At 42.3% G+C, this 27986-nt stretch overlaps 1 protein-coding gene across 1 annotated transcript in view; it reads right to left on the bottom strand.

Annotated features, from left to right (window-relative positions):
* ELAPOR2 (endosome-lysosome associated apoptosis and autophagy regulator family member 2) overlaps window positions 1-27986 on the bottom strand; it is a 108462-nt gene that overhangs the window by 6652 nt on the left and 73824 nt on the right. The window contains exons 5-20 of the mRNA XM_069873665.1: window positions 25328-25414; window positions 22864-22969; window positions 22071-22223; window positions 20896-20984; window positions 17460-17640; window positions 16582-16710; window positions 15526-15616; window positions 14270-14372; window positions 12936-13073; window positions 12391-12654; window positions 11301-11474; window positions 9642-9831; window positions 4686-4782; window positions 3403-3504; window positions 1083-1209; window positions 136-314 (exon numbers count right to left, since the gene is read on the bottom strand). Coding sequence (XP_069729766.1) covers window positions 136-314; window positions 1083-1209; window positions 3403-3504; window positions 4686-4782; window positions 9642-9831; window positions 11301-11474; window positions 12391-12654; window positions 12936-13073; window positions 14270-14372; window positions 15526-15616; window positions 16582-16710; window positions 17460-17640; window positions 20896-20984; window positions 22071-22223; window positions 22864-22969; window positions 25328-25414 — 2210 coding nt within the window. The remainder of the gene's footprint in view (window positions 1-135; window positions 315-1082; window positions 1210-3402; window positions 3505-4685; window positions 4783-9641; window positions 9832-11300; window positions 11475-12390; window positions 12655-12935; window positions 13074-14269; window positions 14373-15525; window positions 15617-16581; window positions 16711-17459; window positions 17641-20895; window positions 20985-22070; window positions 22224-22863; window positions 22970-25327; window positions 25415-27986) is intronic.

Genomic DNA, 27986 nt, shown 5'->3' with positions numbered 1-27986 from the left:
TGGTGGATTAATGGAATGATCCAACAAGGCACTTCTAATCAACATTGCCATAAGATCAAATCCATAAAATGTCTTTCTGTGCACTATATCAAGATCTTAGTTTGCTTTTATATGAACATAATTTGCAGTACTTACTTCTGGTTCTTCTTCCAAAAATAACAAGTCAAGGCTATGAGTAGAACAGCTGTGAAAGCACCAACACCAGCTCCAACTTTTAGCCAAAAATCCACTGTTTCACAAGTGCTGGTCCGTTTTTCTGGCAAGGGAACGCCTTTAATGCAATATTTTGGTTCATTCCATACATACAAAGTTTCCTTTCAAACAGAAAACAGAAAACACCAAGAAATGAGACACTTGTAGGAAAAGAGAAACTAATCAGAATTGAAGAAAAGAAGATGGTTTGAGGTAGGAAGGTTAGACATATTTACAAAGAAAGCAAACCAAACATGTGCTTCAGGTTTTCAGGCTCTAGATGTGAAGCCATATTGTCTACTCAGTTTTCCCTTTGATTGTGCCTGCAGGTTCAGACATGAAAAAACTATTTCCTCTTCCATACTGCTTTTCTCTGGCACAATATACATTGGACAGTGATTGTGAATGTGTTATGCCTGCATTGGAGCTGTTGAATAGCAGGACAGTTCTGAACTTGCAAAAGGACTTCCTAACATTCGACCACAGGAGGTAGCAGCTAAAAAAATTGCAAGCAAGGAATTGAAATCCTGAATCCTTTCCTAGACTGCCCCTAACGTTTATGCTCATTAAAGGACTGAGCATCCCATCCTTCAAAAATAATTTGCCTGCACGTTATGCAGGATGCTATGCATGTTCTGCATGAATGCAGAGTTCATGTCCCTACCCAAATAGCTGGTCAGCCCAGGCCAGCTCTCTTCCAGGAACCACACTGATATTGGCACAATTATCCCTGAATCTCAGCAATAAGACATGCACCTGGCCAGCTCAGAGCCTGAACTGAGATTTCCCAACTCTACCTACACTCATTTATCGATCTGCACACCAAATTTCAACCAAATCCAAGTTATACCCAAATGAATCCATCTGACTTGGAGACATGGGTCCTGTACCTGAAATCCTTTTTTGCAGGCTCCCTCAATCTCATGGTAGTCTTGTTCCATGCAGAGAGGGCAAGCTTCTGCACTTTCCCATACAAAGTAGAAAGTGCATCCATCGCAGGTGCCCGCAGGGCATAAGCTAGGAGGAGAGTAAAGCTTAGTTATCACTTAATGAAACACTCTGGGCATTCTCACTCCACATTCTGTGGCAGAAGATTGGTAATGGTAAGTACAACAAATGGGTAAACATTGATCAAGTCAGTAGATGGAAAAACCTGGGGGAAGAATTTTTCCCAGTTTGTGAAACGTTTTCTCAAGTGAAAACAGATGTTGGGCTGTCAAACGTCTAAATTAACAGTTCAGTTCCTGGCAGTGTGTGCTACTCATGCACCTACAATGAAGAAAAAGAAGCAAGCCTTGGAGACCAGCAGAACTGCTCCAAGGTTTCAGTAGCATGGGCTAGCCCAGCATGCACCTCTATCACTGTTTTCCTGTACTGGGTGATTATTCATATGACTGCTGCTATCTGGTTCCTGCTGTTGTTCTAATGATGTCTGGGTTATTTTGTCCATATGGAACGGACTTGTCCTGTCATGGTTAATTACTAGAAGGATGTTCACTAGTTAATGAAGAGATAACAGCTTCTCTTAGTCTAAGAAAGACTAATGATCCTATTTTGTATTCAGCCTGCAGAAGAAAGTTGTACTGGCAATGGCAGGACATTCAGGCAGCTTTTGTTACTGACAGTTACTTCAGATCCAACCGCAGTGGTGGCCAAAACTCCATGGAAATCTGTTATCCTGATCTGAAGGACTGAAAAATTCATAGCCCTAAAAGCCCGTTCTGGGTTACGTTGGTTTGAATAACTGACAAATGTCATCTCTGGATTACAGAACATTTTTTCAACATACATGGCAAGAGCATTGACAGACCTTTCTCCTCAACCTCTTTCATCTTAAACTGTAAATTCATGTGATACTAAAAGCCATGTCAGGAGGATCAAGGAGTTACATGCAGCATTTGACATGTATCAGATACCTCACTCTGAAAATCGCTGAATGACTCTTGAGCTAATCAAAGGGGGCTAGGAATGCAGAAGTCAACAAGAACTGAGATAAGGTACGTCATGTCAGCTGTGTGCTGTTTCAGCCCACTCTCACACTTCAAAAAGCAAGGTAGGTTACTACTCCCTCATTACTAGTGAGTTATTGCAGGTCATATCATGTTTAACCTATAACATTTGAAGGACACCTGGAAGATTTTCACACAGTTGCTGATATACAGTGGATTGTTGCCCAGCAGAATTTGTAGTGTGTCGGGTCCCTAAGACACTAGAGTAATTATCTCCAAAGATGTTCAAACATCGATCACTGATCTACTACCTCTGAAGTAGATGTCCTTTTGCCTTCAGTCAGGTGAGCATGGTTCACCCATCCCAAGAGGAACAGGGATTAAAAAGGAGCCAATACTTCTCTCCTTGTTAGATTTTGGGAAGAGGACTTAACTTTTGGGAGGAAGGATGAGTGAGAGGGCTATCTGCAGATGTATAGTAACATACAGACAAAGACAGGCCTTGATTGCCAAAAAGGAGGTTATCAGAGTTGAGGTGAACTTCTGAAGAATCACAAGGTGTTAGTAAGGAGTAATGGAATTAATTCTTTTACTGTTTTTCTTTTCAGGTGTAGGCATAAACACGACTTAGGAAGAAAGAAGCTTTTTGGAGTCACTTGAATCAAAGTGAAGGGATAAAAAGGTCAGGCAAATATAACATAACTGGTACAAAGGGCCCAAGATACAAACTGGAGTGATAAGACACATAAATAAATACCCATAGAACCTGAACTAGACAGAGTCAGGGCTCACGTAAGCAGTGCAACAGCAGATTTCATAGTTCCTAGGACAGGTGCTCTTTTTCAAATAAATCATTTTGTCCACAGCCACTGCTCTAGATCAAGGAAGAAAAACTACCTCTCAAAGCCCCGACTAGGCAGTTCCAATCAGAAGGCCAAAGACTGAAATAAGGAACTGAAATAAAGCCAAAGTGGAGACAAGAAAACATCACTATATTTTGTTTTGGCTCTAAGCTTGGAACAACCTGTCTGAGCTCTAACCTCTCTTATCATATAGCCCAAATACAGACCAGTCGGTCTGCTGGGAGGTGATGGACACACATGTCCTTAACCTAGAAGAAATGAGTGAAACCTCCTGGGTGGCTGATCAGGGAGACAGCACTCGTGACTGCTGTTAGGCATAAAATTACTAATGATTTTTCTATAGATTAAATAAGGAGAAAAGACTTTTGGGCACTACTAGGATACTAATACTTAAATACCTAGGAACAGAAAGCTCTCCTTGGTCTGGTTTGTTGGGGTTGCATCTCATTGTCACAACAGTTGCACGGCCATTTTCACAGGAGGTTGTCACTGTTGAAGACCTAATATCAGAAAAAAAGAGAAAAGTCATACATTTCCACTATAGAAAAATGTGTCTTGCTTTTCCATAGATCTCTGTCTATTCATGCAATTGTAATACTAAAGACATATCCTTTAACACAGCACTTTTGCTTTTGTCAGGTAGAAAAGAAAAAAGAAGCAACAGAAGCAGAGTAGGTATCACCACTTCATTTAAATCTCAAAGTTCTCTGAGATGCCACTCAGGTAACTGCTCTGTAACTCCTAATTTTAATTCTGCCCACAAAAAAACACAAAAAAACTGCCCACAAAACAGAACAGAATTATTAAAAAAAAAAGAGAATCGCAGGCGCTGTGGTTGGTATGTTACTCTGCTGGAGTGTATGATAGCTCTCTCCTCGCCTGATAATCTGAGAACCACACTGTCCTGAAGTAGCACAAGGAAAAGGGGATTCAGAAAATGGGCTTCATTCCAACATGATAGACACAGTAAGCCAGGATCATAACACACTCATAGTAGCGTCACTGGTATGGGATTCAGTCTGCAGAATCAGACATGTAATTTATGTATATACGTATGCATAAAGATCTATCACTACATCCAACACAATCTAGACAGCCAATCAGGGGAACAAATAGAGGTACGTTCCTTAAAGATAAGTTGAACAGCCTCACAGGCTCCAGAGTCCAAGCTCAGAAACATAGTTCACATGAAGACATGAGCATGAAGACATCTTAATTGAGGTAATCTTTGAGCTAATTCTTACCCAACCTGAGGTATTCCTTTTATGGAGGAAAGTGAAGAATAGGAAAAGCACAGCAGTAACTGTGCAGGTTGGAACAAGTATTTTTAATCTCAATTAGACTGGGTTTGTAACATCAAAGTAAATACAAATGAAAGTGAAAGAAAACATGCAGCAGAGAGTGAACATATCAAAGCCATATATGAGAAATTACGGAAAAGAACATGACACTGTAAGTGGCACCTGGATGAATCAAAGCTCTGTTATCACTCTCTATAGATCAAGTGTAATTTAGATTTCTTGCTCCATAAGACATTATTCAACATGTCAATCAGTATCAGCCCAATACTGATAAAAGTGACTATGATTAAAGGTGCATTAAAGTACTCCTGTCACAATTTTAGTTTCCTTTAAACAAATGAAGAAATTTGATGTACCAATAAACAATGTTTTTTACCTACTTGTAAAAGAAATGCACATCAGGTATTTTGCTTGGAGAGGGAGGAAATATATCTGTGTTGACACTGATATTTTCCAGCGTTGTTTCAATAGTAGCTCCTAAAATTTGAGAAGGAAAAAAAAAGAAAGGAATAAGCTAAGAACGGATTTCTGAGGGGTACACATATAACATTCTCTCAGTCTGAAAGGCATGAGTCTCACTTAATAGCATTAGTATAGTATACAGTATACATTTTCTGTATGTGTATAAGCAGCTAAAGAAACCTTGTTGGTAGAGTATACTATAGGCCCCCTGATCAAGGAGAGCCTAATGATGAAGCCTTCTTCCTCCAGCTATAGAAGGTTTCACACTTAAAGGATCTCATCATGCTAGGGGACTCCAACCACCCTGGCATATGCTGGAAAAGAAGCATGGCAAGCTGCAGGCAATCCAGGAGACTCCTAGAACACATTGAAGATAATTCCTTAACCCAACTAATAGACAGCCCCCCACCGAGGGGATACAATACTGGACCTGATGATGACCAATACAAGTGCGCTCATCAGTGATATCAAGATTGAAGGCAGCCTGGGCTGCAGTGATCATGCACTGGTGGAGTTCAATGTTCTGAGGGATAAGGGACAGGCGAGGAGTATAGTCAGGACGCTAAATTTCAGGAAAGCAGACTTCCAGCTCTTCAAGGAGTTAGTCAGTTGGACCCCCTGGGACATGGTCCTCAGGGATAAGGGAGCAGAACAGAGCTGTCAAATATTTAAGGATGCTTTCCATAAAGCGCAAGAGCGCTTAGTCCCCAGATGTAGGAAATCAAGCAGGGAAGGGAAGAGACCAGCATGGCTGAGTCAAGACCTGCTGGTCAAACTAAAGAGCAAGAGGGAACTGCACAGGCAGTGCAAGCAGGGACAGGGAACCCCAGAAGAGTACAGGGATGCTGCCTGGTTGTGTAGGGATGGGGTCAGGAAGGCCAAGGCGCAACTGGAGCTGAACTTGGCAACAGAAGCGAAGACTAACAAGAAGGGTTCTACAGGTACATCAATCAGAAAACAAAGGTTAAGGAAAGCATACCCCCCTCAATGGTTGAAAATGATGACCTTGTGTCAACAGATGAGGAGAAGGTTGAAGTACTTAACAAATGTTTTGCCTCAATCTTCATTGATAACTGCTCTCCTCACCCCTCTTGGGTCAGTGGACAAGAAGATGGGGACCAGGAAGACAAAGACCCTCCCACTGTAGGGGAGGATCAGATTTGTGATCACCTGAGGAACATGAACAAATATAAGTCTATGGGAGCCTATGAGATGCATCCCAGAGCCCTGAGGGAATTGGTTGGTGTGGTTGTCAAGCCACTCTCCATGATATTTGCAAAGCCATGGCAGTCAGGAAACGTCCCTGGTGATTGGAAGAAGGGTAACTTTGTGCCCATTGACCCTGGGAACTAGTGACCTGTCAGCCTCACTTCTGTGCCTGGGAAGATCATGGAACAGATCCTCCTAGAAGCTATGCTAAAGCACACGGAGGACGTGGAGATGATTAGTGGTAGCCAGCATGATTTCACCAAAGGCAAGTCCTGCCTGACCAACCTAGTGGCTTTCTATGATGAAGTAACCATATTAGTGGTCAAGGGTAAACCAAAGGATGTAACCTATCTGGACTTCTGTACAGCCTCTGACACAGTCCCCCACAACATCCTTCTCTCTACATTGGAGAGATATGGATTTGATGGGTGATGGTATGGTGGATAAGAACTTAGTTGGATGGTTGCATTCAGAAAGTTGTGGTCAATGGCTCGATGTCCAGGTGGAGGTCCATGACAAGTAGTGTCCCTCAGGGGTCCGTACTGGGACCAGTGCTGTATAGTATCTTCATCAACGATATAGACAGCAGGACCGAGTGCACCCACAGCAAGTTTGCAGACGAGACCAAGCTGAGTGGTGCAGTTGTCACACCAGAAGGACAGCATGTCATCCAGAGGGACCTGGACAGGCTGAAGAAGTGGGCCAGTGAAAACATCATGAGGTTCAACAAGGCCGAGCGCAAGGTCCTACACCTGGGTCAGGGCAATCTGCAGTTTCAATACAGGATGGGGGATGATGTGATTAACAGTAGGCCTGTGGAAAAGTACTTAGCGGTGCTGATTGATGAGAAGCTTGACGTGAGCTGGTAATGCAAGCTTGCAGCCCCGAAGGTCAACCATATCCTGGGCTGCATCAAAAGAAGTGTGGCCAGCAGGTTGAGAGAGGCAATTGTGCCCCTCTATTCCACACTTGTGAGACCCCACATGGAGTATTGTGTGCAGTTCTGGAATCCTCAATGTAAGAAGGACATGGAACTGCAGGAATGGGTCCAGAGGAGGGCTACAAAGATGATCAGAGGGCTGGAGCACCTCCCACATGAGGACAGGCTGAGAGAGTTTGGCTTGTTCAGCCTGGAGAAGAGAAGGCTTGGAGGAGACCTCATAGCAGCAACCATCAGGAGCATCTGCAGAAACATGTCAGTTTAGTGCGGAGGGGCCTCCATTCTGAGATCATACACTGACATCAGCAAGAATGATCACTTCCCCTCATCAAAGACATTCCACCGAGCACATGGTAACTTAAATTTGGATTGCAAACAATGGACAGAGATTAGTTACTCACTAGACTGAAAGATGACAGCTCCTAGGGACCTTATTATATTCAACAGAGGCAATGAAAGAACATCCCCATCCAATATGCAGTACTGTAGAGATGGCATCTCAAAGTGTAGCTTCTCAAAAACAGAAGCAAAATCAGGTGAGGACAAAAAACCTTCCCTCTTCAGAGGATATTTATAAATATCAAAATAAAGTACACCTTATGGATAGGAAAGGCAAATGTTAACCCTTTTAAAGTGTAACAACTTTGATAAAGAAAAGGCAGTAGAAGAGCTTGATGTTTTTTTCCACATTAGGAAAAAATCAGGATTACCTCTTTGTTTTGCAAGACAATGACTGAACACCTCATTCCTTCAGTGGTAGGAGAGGATATTGGCATCTACTTGGCATGCACACTTATAAGCTAGCAAATCCGCACCTAAGAGTGACCTTTAACGGAGCTTTTAATGATAGCAAAATGTAAAAAGATGGATATGGTGAGCTAAATTGCAATGTGGCTAACACAATGAGGCAAAATAACAGGAAAGGTAAGGGGATGGTGGGTTTCAGTTAATCGGTAGATACATAATGAGTGACAGTCAACATGACTTAATGGAGAACAGTTCTTGTTCAATAAATCTGGTTTCATTCCTTGAGAGCTGTTGAATTTTGTTGCTGACAAAAAATATGTAAATTTATCAAGTATTTCATTAATTACCACTAATTAAATAGCAGTGCAATATCAATTAAGTGCACACTCTGGATTAAAAATTATTTAACTAACCAACTACAAAATTATCTGGCCATGGGATACTGTCATCACACGTGGTGTGTCTCCAGGCTTCTCTAGGCTTTGATAATGGAGTCACAAAATGCAAGATTATCATCAGGGATCTGCAAATAACTGTATAATCACTGTTGGTAAAGTGTGTAGATGACACAAAGTTTGAGAGGAACAGGAATAAAATACAGAGGAACTTGGTTTGCTTGGTAAGCTACTCCAAATCAATCTAAACACATTTTAGTGCCAAGTGCAGCAGGGGATGAAGGCTAGTCCTAAGGAAGAGAGATTTTGCCTTGGAAACTAACTCTGAAGAAAAAATAGAGAGGACATCAGATACAAGGAGCCATCATGAAATTCCACAAATCTGGAGAAAGAACAACTCAGGGATTCCACCCTTGCATGTAAATACAAAAACGGATGTGAATTTATTACCATTATAGTTAATTAAATATTGAAATACTATTTTAATCTGATGGCCATGTTTTAAGAAAATATAATAACAAGTTACAGAGGCTGCAGAAAGAGCCTCAAAAATTATTCAGATGCTTGAGAGAAATACATGATACCAAGAGAGTTAGAAGATGTTGGTCTACTTAGTTTATCAGAAGAGCAAACTTGTGAAGGTCTGATGATTCCACTACACAAAATATTTCCCCAAGGAGGAAAGCGTGGGTGCAAAATGGAGAAAGAATAACAAGAAGCAAGAGCTGAAAAAAACTGAAGCCAGGCAAATTCAAACAGAAAAAAGTTCTGCTTTCAAACAAAACACAGAGACAGTGTTTGACCAATGGAAAAAATACCAATGACTGTGGCCAAGCTATTCTTTCTGGCAGTCTTAAAAGTTCAGGTTGAATGCACTTCTAAAGATGTGCTTTTGTCAAACATGAGTTTCTGGGCTCAGTGCCAGAGAGGAAGTACAAACACTCACTGCCTGTAACGGATAGGTGAGCAGACTATATCACTTCTTTGTCTAACCTGGCCACAGACTCTGGGAACTTGTGAGCCAGAGCAATGCAAGACTTAATGATGCTCACAGTCCCATACTGCCCTAAACCTCATTTTTCCTCGCCTAATTATGTCCCAGCACCAGCTCCTTCTTCTGAAATTGTGCAAGAGGGGACTTGACATGGGCAGAAACACTTGGACTAATGTGACTCCTACAGTGGTTATTCTTGCCCTGCATGAGCAGGGTAGGAAACACAAAAGAAAACTAGTGCTTTTCAATTACATTCTTCAGATTTTTGTGCTGAAATTCTATGCACCATAGGACCCACCATCCAAACATAGGGAAGAGTAAGTAATCCTGGCAGGGAAAATAAAGAATGGAGGCAGCTCTTGCTCTTCTCCTCCAGCCATCACCTAAACTGAAACAGCAGCAAAAAGCAATGCCATCTGTCCAGATCTGCTTCAGAGCTCAGGAACAAAGTGAGGCTGAATCTTGGGCGGCCCCTTCACTCTTCCCCCAAGGTAATGCAGCGCTGCTAAGCTGAGACGGATTTACTCCGCAGCCCTAAATACACGAAAGCACATCCATGACAACAATAAGCAAACAACAAACCACGTACCTAAGAACCTGTCAGCAAGACTGTTGGACTGCAGAGCCAGGGCTGTTCGGAAACCCTTGCTGTCCGATGGGATGATGGTGGACTGACAGACAAATGCTCCCACAAAATTGGAAAAATCTTCTGATTCTGCAACCATGTCCTTCAGAGTAACATCTGTGATATTGTCAATGCAAACAGCCATCTTCTTCCCCTGTGGACAACCAGGAAAGAAACTGGGAAGTTGTTGGTTGTTGATAAGACATGAAAAAGTTCAGGAAAGGAGAGACTGCAAGCGTCCCGATAACCACCTGGATGAGCTTCACTACTGTAACTTAGAAACAACTTGATGTTTCTATGGTGAAAGGGACAAATTGCAACCACAAACTATGCCATCGTGAAAGCTCTGATTAAAGCTCTGTACAGACCCAGAAATGCGATGTCACTTCTGGTATGTGTCTTATCAGAAACCTATGCTATTAATCACTGTGTTTATCTTGACAGCACAGTGTTTACTTGCAGAGCATAATAAACTGGCTCACAAGGGAAAAACATATTTTCCTTGCTTTTAAATAATAAACTACAGAATAGCTCTTTATTTGGGATTTAAACCAGATAAAATATTTTCACAGCTCAAATACATGAATTCCCTAAACAGACATATAGCCTTCAAGGTGACATTAATGTCAAGACCAGTGCTATGATCTCAGAGCAACAGCAATGAAAGACAAATCACCAAACTCAATTGTCATGACAAAATGCCAACCACTCCTGACCTAATAATACGGTTGGTAGTACTGTAGTACTACCATAATAATTTGGAAAATGAAGACCAGATCCACAGAAGAGTGAGCATATCTGTACTTTTGTGAATCTACATGACAGCAGTTCTAATCCAGGTGGTACTTAAATATACATTTAAGCCTAAAAGTATACACAAAACACTATACAGAAATGTGAATATTCGTTTGCCTCAACTCATGCAAATACTTTGGTACATGGCAATGAAACTTCAGATCTCTACAGGGCTGAATATTAATGTAAAATACACGCATTGTCTTTTATGGCACAATACATATCACTGGTACTGCTCCAAAACTTCAGTTCATGTATGTGTCAACATGATCTGGTACAGTCAATGCCCAGACAGAAAAATCTTGACTCTGGGGCAGAGACTGTTTGCACTTGTGGACTAAACACATTTTTCCACCAATTTAAAAAGCTGCAATCAAACTGAGCAACAGGTACCTCAGTCACTGGCAGATAACACAGTGACCAGGGGCTCTGCTGACAGCAACATGCCCAGCCAAGTCACGAGGGAAACATCTGAAAAGAAGTTGGCAACTAAAAGATTCGGAGTCTTCACCTGAGTTTCTCAGTGGCAGCACAAAACAGTCAGTGTTGTGACCCAAGTGACTTGAAGGCACAGGAACTAAGAAATGTGACAGCATTTTTCTTCTTAGTGTTATCTAATACATTGTCATCTCTGCTCTGCAAAATTACTTGGCTGTTCAAAAGTCCGCTTGCCCTGCCAAGCAAGATCCAGAGGAAAGTGTTTGCACAGTGTCGGTGACAGCTCGGCTGTAGGACAGTCCTTGTCCTGTCTCAGTGTGATCTCACCGGACATCAACACAGACAGCAAATTGGTTAATCCTTCCAATCCTGTACATGAGCTGAGCTCACCTCATTTCCACACAGGCTGATGTTAAAGAAATGGAAGAACTTGGTCCCTCGGGATGTGAAGCTGGGTCCACTCATCAATGAGCCCACCTGGCTTAGGTTGCTAAAATCATAATTCACACTCTGGTTATCCTTGATGTACGACACCAGGCAGTCGCTGAAGCAGGCAGAGTGGTCCTTCAGAGATGGAAAGGCATCCATTAAAAAGCAGTTATAGACTAACAGCAAACCATTCACCTGCAAGTTAAAGCAAGCAGGTGCGGACAGGACTGCTTTCCTTGTCAAGAATGCAGGGGAACTTTGTCCTATTCCTGCAATTCACCTTTCACTTGGGAGAATTCCCATTCCCGTTTCAGTCCCTTGCAATCACACATCAGGACTTTAATGTTCCCTAAGCATGGCCTTTCTGCTGTTCACTGCATAACCCAAGAAAATGCAGTGTTTCTTGATTTGTGTTGTTGTGAGTGCTCTTAGGATCCCAATGTCCCAGCCTAAAGTCCTATAGACAGACCAGAACACGGCCTCAGTTACACTTGCATCTTACAAAGGAAACACAGAAACAATTCAAAAAACAGGGACAGAATATGAATCGAGCTGAAGACAGGTAGAATACAAATAAATTGGCACAGTTCTTCAAGTCCCTGTGCAGCTTCTTGTCAAAGGATGCTGTATATGATAAATGTTTGTCTAGGCTTAAGGGCAATTTCATATAAGAGGAACTTACTACAGGTTTTTAAAGGCACAGAAACATCACCCAGCCAAGGAAGTCTCCAGGTTTAAAACAGCAGGACTCCAGGACAGTTTTAGGTGAAAGCAACATATATACCTGCCCTGTTCTTACACTGTCCTCAGTACAGCTTCTTGAAATGAATCTCTGTTTGAGATGGTGTGGTCAATTTTATCTTTTTATTACATACTTACAAACAGAAATAAGTCTGCAGACGTATTTGGAAGAGGGGGATCATTGGTTATAATTACACTCCTGTGCTCACAAGGTACCTACCTGTAGGAAAGCACTAAAACTGGCCCTTTGAGTGCTTATATCCCAATAAACCCTGCCTGCCCATCACTCAGAGACATTCAGTTTCCATACCTTGGTGCTCTTGCTGCCAGGCCCACACGGGATGCAGGCCTCCCTGCCGTAGACCTGGTGGATGGACAGGAAGGTGTTGGCTGGACACTCCTTGCACTGGCTTGTCTCCTTCTCAATGTAATGTCCTGCTGGGCAGGGCACGCAGGATGAGCCAGATTGCTCAGAGCCCAGCGCACAGGCCTGGCAAGAAGATGCAACTCCATCCACTGCGTTGGTCACTGATATGGAGTAGATCTTTGCCATGTCATTGATGAACTGTCTGCTCTGGAACGAGAGCCAAGGAAACCACCCCAGTGTCATCATGCCATTGCATCTAGACACTAAGCACAGCCCTGAGCACCAGTGCACCAATTCAGGGATTGATTCATGCATGCATCATTCAACACGTATGGTTTATCCAAAGCTATCTCCCAAGGGCTGCTATATGGTGACAGCCACTTGCCCATTACAAGAAGTCTGTGAGCTGCCAAGGAGGACAAGAGCTCTGGCAGTGAGTCTCCGAGGAATGCTGTGCTGCAAAGCCCTGTACATAAAGAAGTACTTACATCTTGGCCTTCATTTATTCTCTGAAAGGCCCAAGTGAACGTGAAGGAAGCATTTTTGGAGATGATGTGAGTGTAGGATTGTTTCTCTTTACTTCTTTCCCATGACTCCACCACATTGGTATTTTTTCGATTAACATCCTATAAAATGGACATAATTTTTAAAAAAAACCCAAAAATATATGGTCATACTAGACTAAACACCAGTAGCTTATAATACAGAGATTAGTATATATAAAAGACTGTACAATGTTTAATAAAGGAGCAAACATAATTATTCTGTTTTCCAACACTGGCAATTTTTTAATTGAGAATGGGTGTCTATTCCAAAAAAATGCTACAGTTCACACAACAGTTAAGTTCAAAGTCCTATAGCAGGTTATAAACCTTATGAGGACAGATTCGGCACAGTGATTCTTTCATATTTGAAATTCTGCTTATGTGTAAAATATGTGGGTACCAGAGAACAGAAAGGGGAAGGTCAAAGTTCAAAGAAAAACGTAGTTTCCGCTGTCTTTGGATACCCACTTTGTCCGTGTCTCAAGTGAAAAAGAACTGAGAATGATAAGTCAGTGTCAAAGTTTACATGAGAAAAACCTGTTTAATCTATGTTTGTGCTTGTTATTCTGTCAGTTGTAAATGTTCCAGTGAAAGATGCTTTTCCTTTAGAATAGATTCCTTTAAATTACCACTGAATGCAAATTCCTTTAAACTGCCACCTAATTTCCCCTTAATTCTCTTTAAATTAAGAGCAAATTCCTTTGAAGTATCACTAAATACAAAAAACAACCAGCTTCCCTTTGCAATGGAAGGAGTGAGAGAATCTACACAGATCCATTTACTGTCCTCAGCTGATGGGCTTTCAATAATAAGGTGAGGAAAGTAAAAAACACAGCACTTTGGTTTCACAAACAAATGTCTGTTGCTGTCCCCAGGTCACCAACAGGATCAAATCTAAATTCCCAGATTTTGTGTCTCCTAGGCCCCAGTCCACACCTTGACTTGTGATTCTATTAAACTTATAGAGGCTAACTGGACTGTAAGAGAGACACTGGGAATTTTATCAGTCAGTTCAACAAGGGAAAATTTGGCTCTTTAGTGCCCAATGTTTTATTTTAAAATAAACAGATAACGAAGAAACTCACATGGTGGAGGAATTTTGCTAGGTAATTCATAAAATCCTTCCTGGAAGGGCACTGCAGGTATTAAATTAATGCCATATTTAATCTTAGTCATGATAAACCAAGTGCAACCAATCACGCCTATACAGAGGTATTAAAGGGACATGTGGAAAATCAGGCTCAGTCCTTAGTCATGGAGAGAGAGGTCTCTCTTACCGCCATAAAGTACAGCACACAATCTGCTGAACAGATGGTTTCAAAAATAAAAGTAATCCGTCCTAGTTCTGACCCAGTTGCTCCCGTCACTGATGTCGGAGGTCTGTTTAACAGAGACAGAATGAAACATTTCCAAGATGCTCTCCAGACAGGCAACAGTCAATCCTTCAGTCCTTCAAGTTGCTTTTTGTACAGCGAGGAAACAAAACCTGCCCTTGCAGAACTGCAGAGGCCAGTTTGCACAGCAGTTCTGCACTAGGCATGGGGCACAGTAGGATTATTTTTTAAGTGTGTGACTTCTTTATGGTACAGCTCCCACCTCATAATCAACACCCAAATTTGACCATATTGGTAGGGAATCTTATTACTTAAATACATTAGATGTTTTAGGCGATTTACACTGATTTAATTGAATCTACCCTCCACAGGTAGGAGACGCTTTCAGGAGTTTTATGCAAACCAGAAGGATTCAGGGTGCTCCCCTGCAAAGTACTAAACAGTAGACAGTAAACTGCAACATGCTGAACTTTTCTATACATATCTTTGTAGCTTCTCTTTTATTTTCATTGTTGATTGCCCATACTATAAAATAAAAATCAGGGCTTACTCACTGGGTGTAAGAAGTCACAACCCTCCTCAGCTGAGACACAGTAAAGAGAAGTTCATTTTGCCATACTTTAACTGTCTTAATAACTGGCATTAGGTCTGAGCTAGGACTCTTAAGCTCACTCTTTCAACAAAGAATAGGTGCAAGCATGTCAAGCATCAAATTCATTCCATCCGAGGCTCCTGGAAGGAATATCCTGTTCCTCTTTGGTGCCTGGACCTCTCCACTGCATCCAGAGGAACCACAGATCTTGCAGGCTGGCTGAAGCAACAGTGCAAAGTAATGTAGGTTTCTGCAAAACACCTTCAGAGCAGGCACTGGTACACAGCCCATGGCAGATTTAGCTGGTTACTCTGGGATAATTTAGAAACAGAGGGACGGGAATATTTCTTCCCACTTTCTAGACAGCCAGCTGGCTGGCGTCTTGGACTGAAGCAAACACTGCTGAAAACCAAGGTCTTAGAGAATCATCTGCTACAATGGGCTGACTGGGGACAGAGCAATAAAATTCAGTTTCCCCTTAACCCTCATTCACGACATCACTGCATGTTAGAAAGGAAAACTCTGTTCATTCCAGAGATAACGTGAAATAGGTCTAAGAGGCAGAAATAAATGAAAGATATATGAAAAAAACCAAACTGTTTCTTACTTAAATCCCGGGATGTGGAGATTCAGTATAAGGTAGTCATTGTCAGAGCCTCCTGCCCCACTCTGGATGTGATCACCAGCCACTTCCCAACCTTCACAGGGGAAGAAAAAGAAAAACAATTAAAGAAATTCACTGTTTCTGCATCATATGGCAAAAAAATTTTCCATGTTACCACACTTCTTAAGCAATTCAGTATTTTAGAACATTTTAAAGATGTCTGCTATAAACCATAGAGCACTATAATAACACTTTTGAATGAAAAAAAAATTACTAATTTTATGAACTGCTGATTTTATAGGTAAATGCCACCTGCAAATAAGCAGTCAATCAAAATTCCCTGACCTGTGTTGTGCAGCTAAAGGGGATCTGATCTCTTTCAGCCTTAAAACATATGAATCAATGAATCTGTGCTAAACATTAAGCATATACTTCAATGCCCCACTGCTCAACAGAGGTTGAGTTACAAGAGCCTGGCAGGGTGCATTAGGCTCAGGAAAATCTCTCAGAAAAGGATGGAGGTGGGAGAAGTCCCGAACGGGACTGATTTAACCAGTGAGCTGAAGCTGCTCTCTGTTGCAATTTTAGCACATGTGCAGAGAGAAAGCTCCAAGAGCTTAATGAACAAAGATTAGAGACTTTAATTCAGAATTATGTGTGACCTCAAGGGGCATAGTAATCACAAAACATGAAAGGAGATAAGCTAGAAAGAAGTCATATAGTTGGGGTTTTTTTTCAACAGGGATATTCAGATGCATCAAAGTCTACGGTGGGATAGTTCCTTGGCTGAGGGGACTTCACACGTGCTGCAGCTCCTGCCCTCTTCTGGTATGCAAGAGGGGGTTTATTCCTTTTCTTTTATATATTTTCTGCAGGAAAATACTGTTTCCTACTGTTTCCTGCAGGAATTATCAAACCTGGTGCAATTAAAGAGAAGGAGGGAAACTGTGTTGTGACTTACACAGTAAAGAGCATACTCACTTTGATGGGTGCTCTATTGCAACAGTGATCAGTGCAACAGAACGATAGGCAGGTAACAACACAGGGAGTTTGGCTCACCGTTCATCCCATCACACTTTGAGTTGCCAACATTAAAGCAAGATGTCTTCATGTTGCTTGGCAGGATGTTCCACCACTTGTACTCAAACCCAAGAGCTGGTTCAGTCCCAGCAGGGCAGGCTTTGCACTCTACAGGGTGAGAGGGCAGGAAAGGAAATCACATGGCCCAAGTGCATCTCAAACAGTGTTTTAAAGAACACAGACATTACTTTTTTACTCTCTGGGGCAAGTAATGAGCAAAGAAAACAATTTATTTCTTTATAATTAAATAGTCAAACAGTTATCAGCACTGGAAAATCGGAAATGATGCCAGCATTTTATAAATTGCAGATCATAAACTCACAGTAAGCATAAGCCCCCAGACCCCACTTCCTTTTTAATCACTTCAGCGGAAGGTTGTATCATACCAGAAAACACAAGTTCCCACAAAATGTTGTAGGAGACCACTGGGCAAATACATCTCAGAATCAACAAGCCAGAGTTTAAGCTAGACAATATTGATACGGTACTTATCTGATAGTGCTTAAAAAGGGATTTTTCACAAGGATGAACTTGACATGGAAACCAGAATGCGTGAGGAGGAATTACTGAATGCAAAAGTTCCAAGTCGCTTCTCAGTATTCCTTAAAATAACCCTCAGGATGTTTATATCAGCCAAGAAATGCATCCAGAACACAGCAGGTCAACTTAGAGCCGCAATCCCTGATAAGAAAGGGGCTCAGAGAGAAAACAGATATCCAGCTCCCTCTCTCCAATGTTATTAAATAAGTATTTTATCCAAAATTATCTCTGGCTTATGATGATGTGTCATTAAACCATGTCATATGCAGGCAAACAACTGCTTTTGGGGACACCGCAATTTTTTTGTGGAATCCTACCATGCGTCCCATCTGAAAATGTGCCTGATGGGCAAGGAGAACAGGAAGATGAGGCATTGTTGTAAAAGCCAGGATTGCAGGGTGGACAATCCTTCCTCTCTCCAGAAGGAGGTAGGGTCAGCGCATCAGGGAGATCTTCTCTGCAGATCTTGGGTTCAATCCATTTGTACATGATCTGTGTCTGGAAGGAGAAGACATAGAGCTCACATGGCGTGCTAGTAAGCTTTAGGACTAGACGCACCAACTAAGGTCCCTCTTAAATAAAATCAGGATGTTCCCAAAGTTTTTGGCCAAAAACAGTCATTGCACATCCAGGACAATAAAGAGCAGGGCAGAGACAGGAAACAGAAGTGACTGGGTTCACAGGCAATTCCAAGACTTCAGGCTTTAAGAGCAAAGCAAAAACATAATGCTTAAAAAAATTACTAATGTTCATTTCTATTTATCTATCAGATTTTCCCATGAAAATGTTTCTGAGGAATGTCTGATAAATAATTCTAACAACTATATAAGCAATCTCTGCATTTTAACTGTAGTAATACAAAATATAACTTCTGTATTATAAAATCCTTTTATCGGGAAGACATCTGTCAGCAAAGACCATCAGAAGTACTGCATTTTCTCCATACTGGCCTGTTCTTTGGAAAGTTGTCAATTTCTCTTTAGCCATTTTACCACACGGATGTCAAAACCACACAGGAACTCTTGCAACCCCTCTCCAGTTGCTCCATGTTACATACGGAGCAGCCTATGAACACCAATATGAGTCAGTCTTTGGTGTTACCGTATGCAATGGTATCACCTCTCTGACATCACCTGTCTTGGAGCAGACTCAGGCTTTCTGACTTCAGGAAAAGGCCTAGGTGAGATGCATCACCCGTGGTGTTGTGATTGAAATTTCATCTGTCTTTGGGTTTATCCCTGAAAGGGTTTAATATCTCAAGAAAAAAATCTGTTGAGTTCCAGAGCTGAGAAACCCAACTGACAAGACTTTAACTCGGCCAGAGCTCTCCCTCTGTGTACTTTAACCCTTTGGTCCCAGCAGTGCAGACAGGGATCCTTGAGGTCAGGCATGGGTAAAGAAGTTGACAGGGGAGATTTCACTTTATGAATTTTGTTCTGGGGCCCAACCACATGCCCCTGCTATCCTGCCCATTGAGTTACTTGTGCTCAAAGTTAGCCCCCCTGATAGCACCGAGCTGTTCAAGAAGTATTCATCAGCTTTGAAGCTGTTTGAAAATGATCTGGAAGAAGCCCCAGTGCAGGTACATGCCGTGGCTTCTGGCAGCTACAGTTAAACTGAGTCTCTTGCATTTGGTCCCTATGCCAACTGTGCTGCAGCCATGCTTGTGCCAAGTCATGTACCCTGGTTGATCCAAATCCTGACTGACCCACAGACTTCATGTCCCAGCTTTACATTGGTCCTCACTATGGACTTCTCTGGGAACCTTGGTTGAATATGGCTACTGATGCTGCCCCTACTTTGCTCAGTTATTGTGGGGCTGCTCCTGTGCTATCTGTCCCATATGGATCAGCGAGCCTTTGCTGTTCCTGAAACCTTAGAGGATTTCCTGGATCATTGCTCCAGAAATGCTTCAGCAGCATCAGGGTGTGCAGCATCAGGGTGCACAGTATTTAAAATAAAAAAGATCTGGAGCTGGCAAAGTACCTCTGTGGTTACCCAGAGCCCAGACACACTGCACATGCTAAAGCAATCCTATTACATCTGAGCAGAGAGAAGGAGGTCAGAGAGTGCCCTCAGACATGCAGATGAGGGTTTCTTAGACAGGGGGTGAAGCACTCAGGTTAGGATTTTTAAAGCATTTGATAGGTGAAAAATCAATAGGAGTCAAGTGGCTAAATCTCCTGAGGCCGCTTCTACATGTGAAGTGGGGACAGCAAGAGGGAGACAACAATTTCATCTCCAGTGAAAAACCTGGCTGGTTTTAGTACGCCACTGATCATTAGGCCTTTAGGCTGGTGCTTTACAGCCACTGTTGACCTGAAGATGGGCTGCAGTCAGGCCCTGTCATTGAGCTGCAACACCTGGAGAGATGGCTGGGGAGTACAGAAACCTGGACTGATTTCCAGAGATGATGAGCACTAAATAGCAAAAGCAATCCTGAAAATCCTGCCAGTATCTGTGCATGTTTATGTTGCAACTGGAAGATAAGGGCGCCTGCAGAAAGACACAGTTTGTATTCTGATGATGTCCATTAATGAAGGGAAAGGCCACTGAAGAGGCAGGAAGAGGGTCAACTGTGGGGGCTTATTCAACACCAGCAGACCCTGAATTGTACAAAGCAGTGACTGGATAATGCATAGAAGCCTGCAATTAAAACAGTACCTGGGGGTGAAGCAGTGAACACAGTCACAATGGGCAGTTAAAGATTGTAAAGCCCATCAGGTCAGGAGTCAAACTCACTAATGCTTCATTATTTAACCACATGAACTCTTAGCTGTATGCTGGAACTAGCTGATCAGGAGACTCCAAAATCCTCCATCCCACTAGCAAGAATTAGGCCAGTAACATACAGGTGCTATGTATATTGACTGTTTGCCATCCTATCTGTATGTAATAGAGACGACAAAGGGAAGAAAAGAGACAAAATGGCCTGACCACGTGTCTATACCTCTGCAGGTTCCACATCCTGACTAAATGGGAGTTTCTTCTGCAAAGCCCACCAAAATCCACACATGACTGCTGGAACAAAGGGCAGGAGAACTCTGAAGCCAGGCTGCCCCACTAGAAGGTTTCCCAATGATAGGTCTTATGAGCTAAGACCTCTGCGTGAAATAGTGTACTTAAGAGTCCATGTATTTCAGGGCATCCCATGAGGAAAGAACGTTATTAGCAAACAAGCTCTGCTGCTGCACATGAACAGACTATGTATATACCATTGATCAACCAAATTGTGGACTCCTCTTTGACACTAAAACCAAAGGACATGACACACATATGCAGCCAAGCACTCTTCCACCTGAAATAGATATTGTCATGTCCTATGTTCCTGTGTCATGGTGGCACCTGAATCGTGCCTGGGCATTGCTGGGACAGGGCAAGTTGGCACAAGCTAAAAGTATGCCAGGAAAGATTACTAACAACTAAACATCTGGGTCTGTTCTGGGACAACACTTCAGCCTACGCTCCAAACCTATTTTTTATATGAGCATCAGTGACCCAGTCAAACTAATCACAATTGCAAGGAGCTTAGCACTTTACAACAATCTCTTAAGCAGGCCAAAGATTGGTAGATTATTACAGAGATAAATGTTGGAAAGAAAGCAGCTAAAGGACAAGTCCAAAGTCTCGGAGAGATTCAATTCTGGAAGCAAAATCAAGAAAGCAACTCCTAGAATCTCTAACGTGTTTTCAAATTAAGAGATCACAGTAAGCTCAGTGAGGTTAAAAGTATCATCATGCATCCTTACTTACCTTTCCTTCCCTATCACATGGGGTATGGATCTGGAAAAAGTCTTTGTTTGTGCATGGAGGACGCTCTATACATGCACTGGATCCTTCATCTAAAATGAAAAGGTGAGGAACAGGATGTTAAACTATCAAATGGTCCCTGGAAACAACCATAACAAACTTAACATCTTGAAAGTAAAGTGAGACAGCAGAAAAATACAAAACAAGAATGAAAAAAATAAACTCTTACTGGAGTCTATATCAACCCCCCTCCGAACTGAAGGGCAGAAGAGAGAAAAAAACAGCTATGCTTGTACTGTCACACGGAAATTCATTGGTTCAGTATAACCAGGGAGTCATCCAAACCTTCATGCCACCTCTTCATCTTCAAGCAGTAATTTGTGTAGTTTGCCAAGTAAGGAAATTTCTTCTCACTTGACAGGGGGCAAAAAGACTCCAGCCCATTAGAAACTTCCTTGCAACACTAGCCCAACTGTTCCCCTCCTCAGATATTTTTGCAAAATTCCCATTCCTATCAACAGCACAGGAACAGGTCTTCAGGCACTTTCCATAACCTGTAGTAGCAGGTTTACAGTTGATAATTAATTCTTCAAAAACTTTCTATAGAACAATTACAAGGAAGAAAACTGAACACATTTTAATCATGAAGAATGGATTTTGCCTGTGTTATCTGATGATCACCAGCTGTGCTTACAGCTGGAAATGCAGAAGATTTCAGGGATTAGGGTTTGCAACTAGTTCACCACATCTTCCAACCACAGCAGATGGAGTGATGGGCTAGGAGAAGATTTGAGAAGGAGATTCCTAGAAACATCACAAGTCTGAAGGCAGTGATGAATCCAGTTCAGACCACTGACAGCCGATAATACAATTTACCACGAGAGGGCACAGCACGACTAATGTAATACTTCAGAGGACTATTCCCTTCGAGATAACAAAATATCTCCACCACTTTATATTAGGGTGGGTGATCCTAGCCAAGATCAAGTGTGGCCCATTATGTCTATAAGTGCCCTCTGCAGCTTTTGGGAAGCCTAGTCTCCATCATTTCCCCTTTATATAACAACTAAAGACTAAATTTAATTGTTGGATAGAACCATCCTTATGTCTGCACACAGATAATGACCTCATGTACTCAAGACTCTTCTGGTTTTGCTTATCCAATTTAATGTATTTACCTGCATAATACATTTCTTCTTTACATTTGGTGCACTCTTTAGCTCCTTTCTCAGAGTAAGTATTTCTTGGACACACCTGGCAGCCAGATGAACCTGGTTTGTCACTGAAGGTACCAGGCTTGCATGGGAAGCATTCAGATGTATATGCAACTCCTGGAAGGTAAATTACAGGTAAAACACTGAAGTAAAGAGAGGTATGCTCCCTAACTACTGCCTACCTGCTTATTGGAGAAAGCAGGCCAGCTGGGTAACACAGCTTACAAACCACAGTCTTTCACCACTCACTTGAGACACTTTGGCTGTGCTGATTCATGATTTAGTTCTTTAATCTTGGCTCCTCAGTGCCAGTTTGGCCCATGTAGAAAACTTCTATGATGTTCTAAGTTTGATACATTTAGAACAGGAACAAAAGAGCAATCCCAGATCAATTACATCATTTAAATAGTAGTGTAATTGTCACTGTTATGATATATACACCCATTTATCACTGTTGAGAGGGTTACCAATAAGCATGGTCTTTCTATACTAATTAAAGAAAACCTACTTATTCCTTTCTCTCTATTTGCTAAACCAGTCTTCTCCAGTAGATGGCATCATTTACCAGCTAAATTATTTTTTCACCCTTTCCCAGTATTAAGTTTTTCTGTTCTGTTTCTCTGATTTAAAGGAGAAGACTGGGGACAAAGGGGCTAAAAAAGACACTGTATTGAGGACACACCAGTAGAAAGGGAACTTCTTTGCAAACATTGTGACAAAAGAGTGAGATCAGATATTAAAGGCAACTATCACTTACCTTCAATTGTGATGTTTTTCACTAGGACTGGTTTTGCCACTTTGGACCCCATGAGAATGCCTGTTGTTCTCCAGTATAATATATTGCTACCTGATTTCAGAGTTACCTGCAACAATACACAACAGTTAGCAGGCAAACTCTCATCAAGAAATTGTTTTATTTCTTACTTCCATTACTCAGATTTCTTGCATTCTAGCAGCAATCCTAGCTTTTCCTAAGCTGCTTAGTGAGTCAAGAAGTAGCAGGGGGACAGCTAGGCAGATGCTATAGAGACATCTCTAAGGAGTGTCAGAATGCACTTCATAAAAAAAAAAAAATTCCTAACACCTTATTTTTATGGAAAAACATCAGGAGCTGTTTCTGACCTTGTTGTATGCAGAACAGAAAAAAAACAAACCCCAAAACAAAAAAAAAACCCCAAAAAAACCAAACAGTTGCTGCCTTTAGCCAGCCACCCCTGGCATGTCAGGAGCTTTTACTACATAAAGTCAATAAGTTTGTTTTTAAAGCCTTGAGATATACTTCTATGAAGAAATCCAGTGCAACCCAGACCTCCAAAATCCAAGTGCACAACTCTGTATTGTTTAAAATTTTTTAAAACCAAGATCTGCCTGCATCTAACACTACAGCATCATAATCAGTAAGCCAGGCACAAACCATGAATATCCCCAGCAGCAGTCCCATCCCTCCAGCTCATTTCTGATCCTGCAAAGCAGATAAGAATGAAGAAAAAACCCCGTTTCCAGCTGCTTTGACCTATTTGTCTTCAGTGGCTGTACAACCCCCGTGCTGGCACAGAAAGAGTTGTGGATCGGTGGCACCATGGCTGCGATAAGGAGGAGGAGGAAGACAGGACTACTTTCAGCAACCACGTCGGTGCCTGCTGTCTTCAACTCACCTGTGTAACTACAGTATCACTCTACTTACTAAAAGCAAAGCTGCACCATACTTACTAGCCCAGTAGAAGATGCCTACTGCCAACACAGTAACAATAGCCTGAAGGTGCTATATTTCCAAACATGATGAGGGATAAACTCTGCCAGCATAAGGGTCCAGGATAATGAGATTTACAGCAGTGCTGTGCAGGCCTGGATGGATCACAGGTTTTGTTCACCCAGGATAGAGTCCAAAAACTCAGCAAAGTGGAGATACAGCATATTGTACCTCCCACCCCCCAAACACCTACTACCCAGGCAGGAGAGGAGACCTGGGTAACTGCAGGTAACAGCAGAACTGGGACCATATTGAATTAAACATCACGTGGTGTGGTGTAGAAATACCCCACAGTAGCTCTAGTGCAGCAGGACTACCAAACTGAAATCAGACGCTGCAGCAACTGGAAAACTGGCCTCAGAGGAGACATCATGATGGGATTTGCAACACAGACAAAAGCATCAAGGAGAGCCAGAACAGTCATCTCACCTCGCTTGCATGTCAACACTTCAGCAACCTTCATAGTGGAAACACTTGCACACGCCAGATAACGAGCTCAGACGCCACTGTTTCCTGTGTAAACACTGTCTGCATCTCTCAGCTCATCCAAATTGATGCCCTGGCCTTGGACCCACCACGCAGCCCACGCCACCCACCTCTACTCATCCAGCTCTCCTGTCTTCCTACGTGACTCGCATGGAACTTTTGCCTGAGCTAACAGGCACTGCCAACCAGAGCTGGTTTGGGAATATGGTTTCTACTCCAGGAGGATAAGCAGACCATGGAAAACAGAGAGTGGTCTGCTATTTATGCCAAGTAAAAGCAATTTTTTTTCTGGCATAATGTCACATATGCTGGGCCTTTGCTGGTATGGCTCTGGGAATTAGGGTACAATGGTATCGTAAAAAACAGGCATCACCATGAGCTAACGGTAGTTGGTCTACCTACAGTCTGTGCACCAAATAAACTCAGCCAGCTGAACCACAGTCCAGCCTAAAGGTTTCTGTTCCCAAGGTGGATACTCTCCTATCAGCACTACAGGAGCCACCCTGGTGCTGCTGGCTTGCTTTACCACCAGGTAAGTCACCATAGAGCTGGGTACAGCTGGGTACAGTCCAGCTCTTCAGTGCACACTTAAGAATAAAATGCCCATCCTGCCTGCCTACACGTACAAACATCGCTCCCACTGCTCTGCTGAGCGACAGGGAATAATCTCATGCTTTCATAAGCAAACAACTGTTTTTGAAGATTTCAATTACAATCATGCAGAGTGACTGTGGCATGCAGATTTGCATAAATCTATTTAAACTTATAAAGCACTTGATTCAAAGCCCAGGGAAATTAATAGAGAGTCTTGCATCTGCATCATTTGCTTTGGGATCAGCCCCTTAGAGATCTCAGTACTGTTGCCCACAGTACAAGGCAAGCTGTGCTTCTTCAGATCTGGCCCTCATTTGCCCTCTGCTCAGAGGAAATCATAAACATTTGTAAAAGGAGAAAAGCTTCATGAAGGATTGCTTTGCACACTTACAGAATGAGAGCCCCATTCCCCATTGTCTGTTAGCTTCACCCACTTGTCTGCCGTGGACTCCATTTCTTTGCACTGGTCATTTTGTATCTGTTAATTAAAAACACAAGATTGGGGACCATAATCAGATGCATCTCTCTGTTAGCATAATGACTACTCACAGAGAATGACAAGATTCAGCTTTATTTCTGTTGTCCACATAATTAGGACAGCAGCTGCCTTATTTGGGGCAAAATAAACCCCAACTTTCGAAACCTGCTAGTAGCTTAACAGTGCCTCCAATGACCACCTCGAACACACATGGAAAAAGAGATGAGAAGGAGAATATTTCAGCCTTGTCCTGTTACTATCTAGACAGGCTCAGATGCAGAGCATTTCGTCTTGGCTGCTTTCTTCTCTTGAGCCCAGGAAGATTTCTAAAATCCAGAGGGCATGGGCTTCTAAGTCAGAGGGGAGATAGGAGTGGACAAGCTGGAAGACAGACTGCTTTCTGTTCAGCTAATACCTGCTATGTCTTTGGCTCCCTGCCACCTGACCTCACGAGGGATGAGAGTAACACTATCAAGGGAGAGGCAACATGCCCTGGAGAGTCTGCCCTGGCAGACATGTGAGGCTGATTGTCCCTTGCCCAGGTCCAGTGTAGCTCAGCAGCCTTTCCTTGCAACAGGGTTTGGTGTGTGGTCTCAGAGCAGTATATTTCTTTCTTCTCATAACTGTCTTACAAGTTCAATTACTTAACTTTTATTCCACCAGGGAGAAAGGCCAGTTCAACACTTTCAGAAGACCTGGTGTAAAGCCTCCTCCTTAAAGCTGAGCACATCCAGTCTGAAATAAGTCACAAAATCCCATATACTCCAAAGCATCTGTGCACTTAACTCCCACCTAGATCAACAGCATCAAAGAAAAGAGGTGAGAAAAAGCACCTAAGTAGAAGGTAGATCCCTCATCACCTTGTGCAATCTGAGCTACAGTATCTCTGTGTTTCAGTTCCCATCTGCAAAACAGATATAAGAATATATAGTCTTTCTCACAAGGTGTAAATGGCTTCAATATGTAAAAAGAGCCGGGGAGGGGCAGGCTGCAGAAGCACTGAGTATTGAACAAGAAGCTAACCCTCACAGTAACAGTGCAGCTACCTGTGCCTGGCAAGCCCAAAAACTTCACCATTTCCTGGAAACCTGCAGACCACTGCCACTGAAATGGCACTGTCCAGAGCTAAAGTGTCATTGTTATATATATTTAAGCACAAAGACATGCTGGGGGAAAAGGATGCACTTCTAGAGGACTGTTAAGTATGGTTTCCCTAAAATAAAGAGGCTGACTAGGAATTATTTACATGGGCATTTTTATAAAGGACTACATGGACTCACGGTTTCTTGAATAGGGAATGATACATTTAAGGAGGTGAATGAGTGGGTTATTGATAAAAGTAATAATCAAAAAGCCATTTTCAAAGCCAGTGCTCAGAGAAACAATACATTTGCTCCATTGCAGGAAAAGACCAGTCAGTCAAGTTACTGGAGGGAGGATTCATAATCTCGGTACATTCATCTGACAGCAGAAAGCATATTTGCTGCTTTCTTGTCATAAGAAGGCAGAATAGTCTAATATAAAACTGAAATGGCTAAATAATATTGTCTGCATTGTCTGCTATAAAAGTGCAATAGATTGCACTGATGTAGAAGCAAATGGGTGCCTCTAGCAGTTATTTTTGTCTTCCTTTCCCATCTTTACTAAGAATAAAGATACACTGCACAACACCAACACCAGCTAAGGTTTCATACTCTGTTAAGATACCACGAGCTGTGGGTTTTGGATGAAAAACAGAGCTCACCAGACAGGGAGAGGGGCAGTAACAGAGGAGAATGAAAATTTCCAGTCATCTCCTGGTCCGAGACGCCCTCACATTAATTTTTTTTCTATCCGAAATGGCAGGTACAACATGCCATAGAAAGCAAGGCAGATGTTAGCAGAAAATTCCAAAGTATCTCGGTGACATGGGACATCTATACTGCACTGCAGAGCCTGGTGCTGGGAATCCTCTGGCTCCCTTGGCCCCAGCCAGCCCATCTATGTGGACAGAGCGAGGCTGTCTTTCCCATCTGGGTCCCTGTTGATCAGGTCGTTTTAGTGATTTTGGTATGGTGTGGTGCAAGACCAACCAGGCTGCTTCCATTTCAGAGCTACTGCCTCCCAGCCCATACATTTCAGCGTGGACATGTCCTCAGAGCCTAATTCTTACTGAAAGTAATCTGAATTTTTACTCCTAAACCTCCTTGGAGAACTGTTGTTTCCGGCTTTTTTAAATTTTTTTAAGGATCAGCCTTTTGTCTTTTCTTCTGCTTTTCTTTTCATATCAATTGCTACAACCCAAATTGACCTAAAACTATAGCTAAGGTTTCCACATACTAATGCCTTGGAGTATCCCACATTCTGGATATCTGCCTTGGAAGAAGTGTCTTTAAATTTCAAATGCTCAAAGGCATTCCAAGTCAAACACCCTCAAATCGAAGCATCTACCACCAAGAGCTGCCCTGTAAAAGGATGGATTAACAGAGGTACTTATGACCTCTAACAGCAAAATCCTAGTGCACAGTAGATAGGATCAGTTTAGCCTGAGTTTTGAAGGTGAAATTAATTCTCAAAAGGCAGCATAAGTGAC

The sequence above is a fragment of the Phaenicophaeus curvirostris genome, chromosome 1, assembly GCF_032191515.1.
Source record: "Phaenicophaeus curvirostris isolate KB17595 chromosome 1, BPBGC_Pcur_1.0, whole genome shotgun sequence".
Taxonomy (NCBI): domain Eukaryota; kingdom Metazoa; phylum Chordata; class Aves; order Cuculiformes; family Cuculidae; genus Phaenicophaeus; species Phaenicophaeus curvirostris.
Note: the sequence above shows the minus strand (reverse complement) of the source record. Positions and strands in the feature narration are given on the sequence as shown.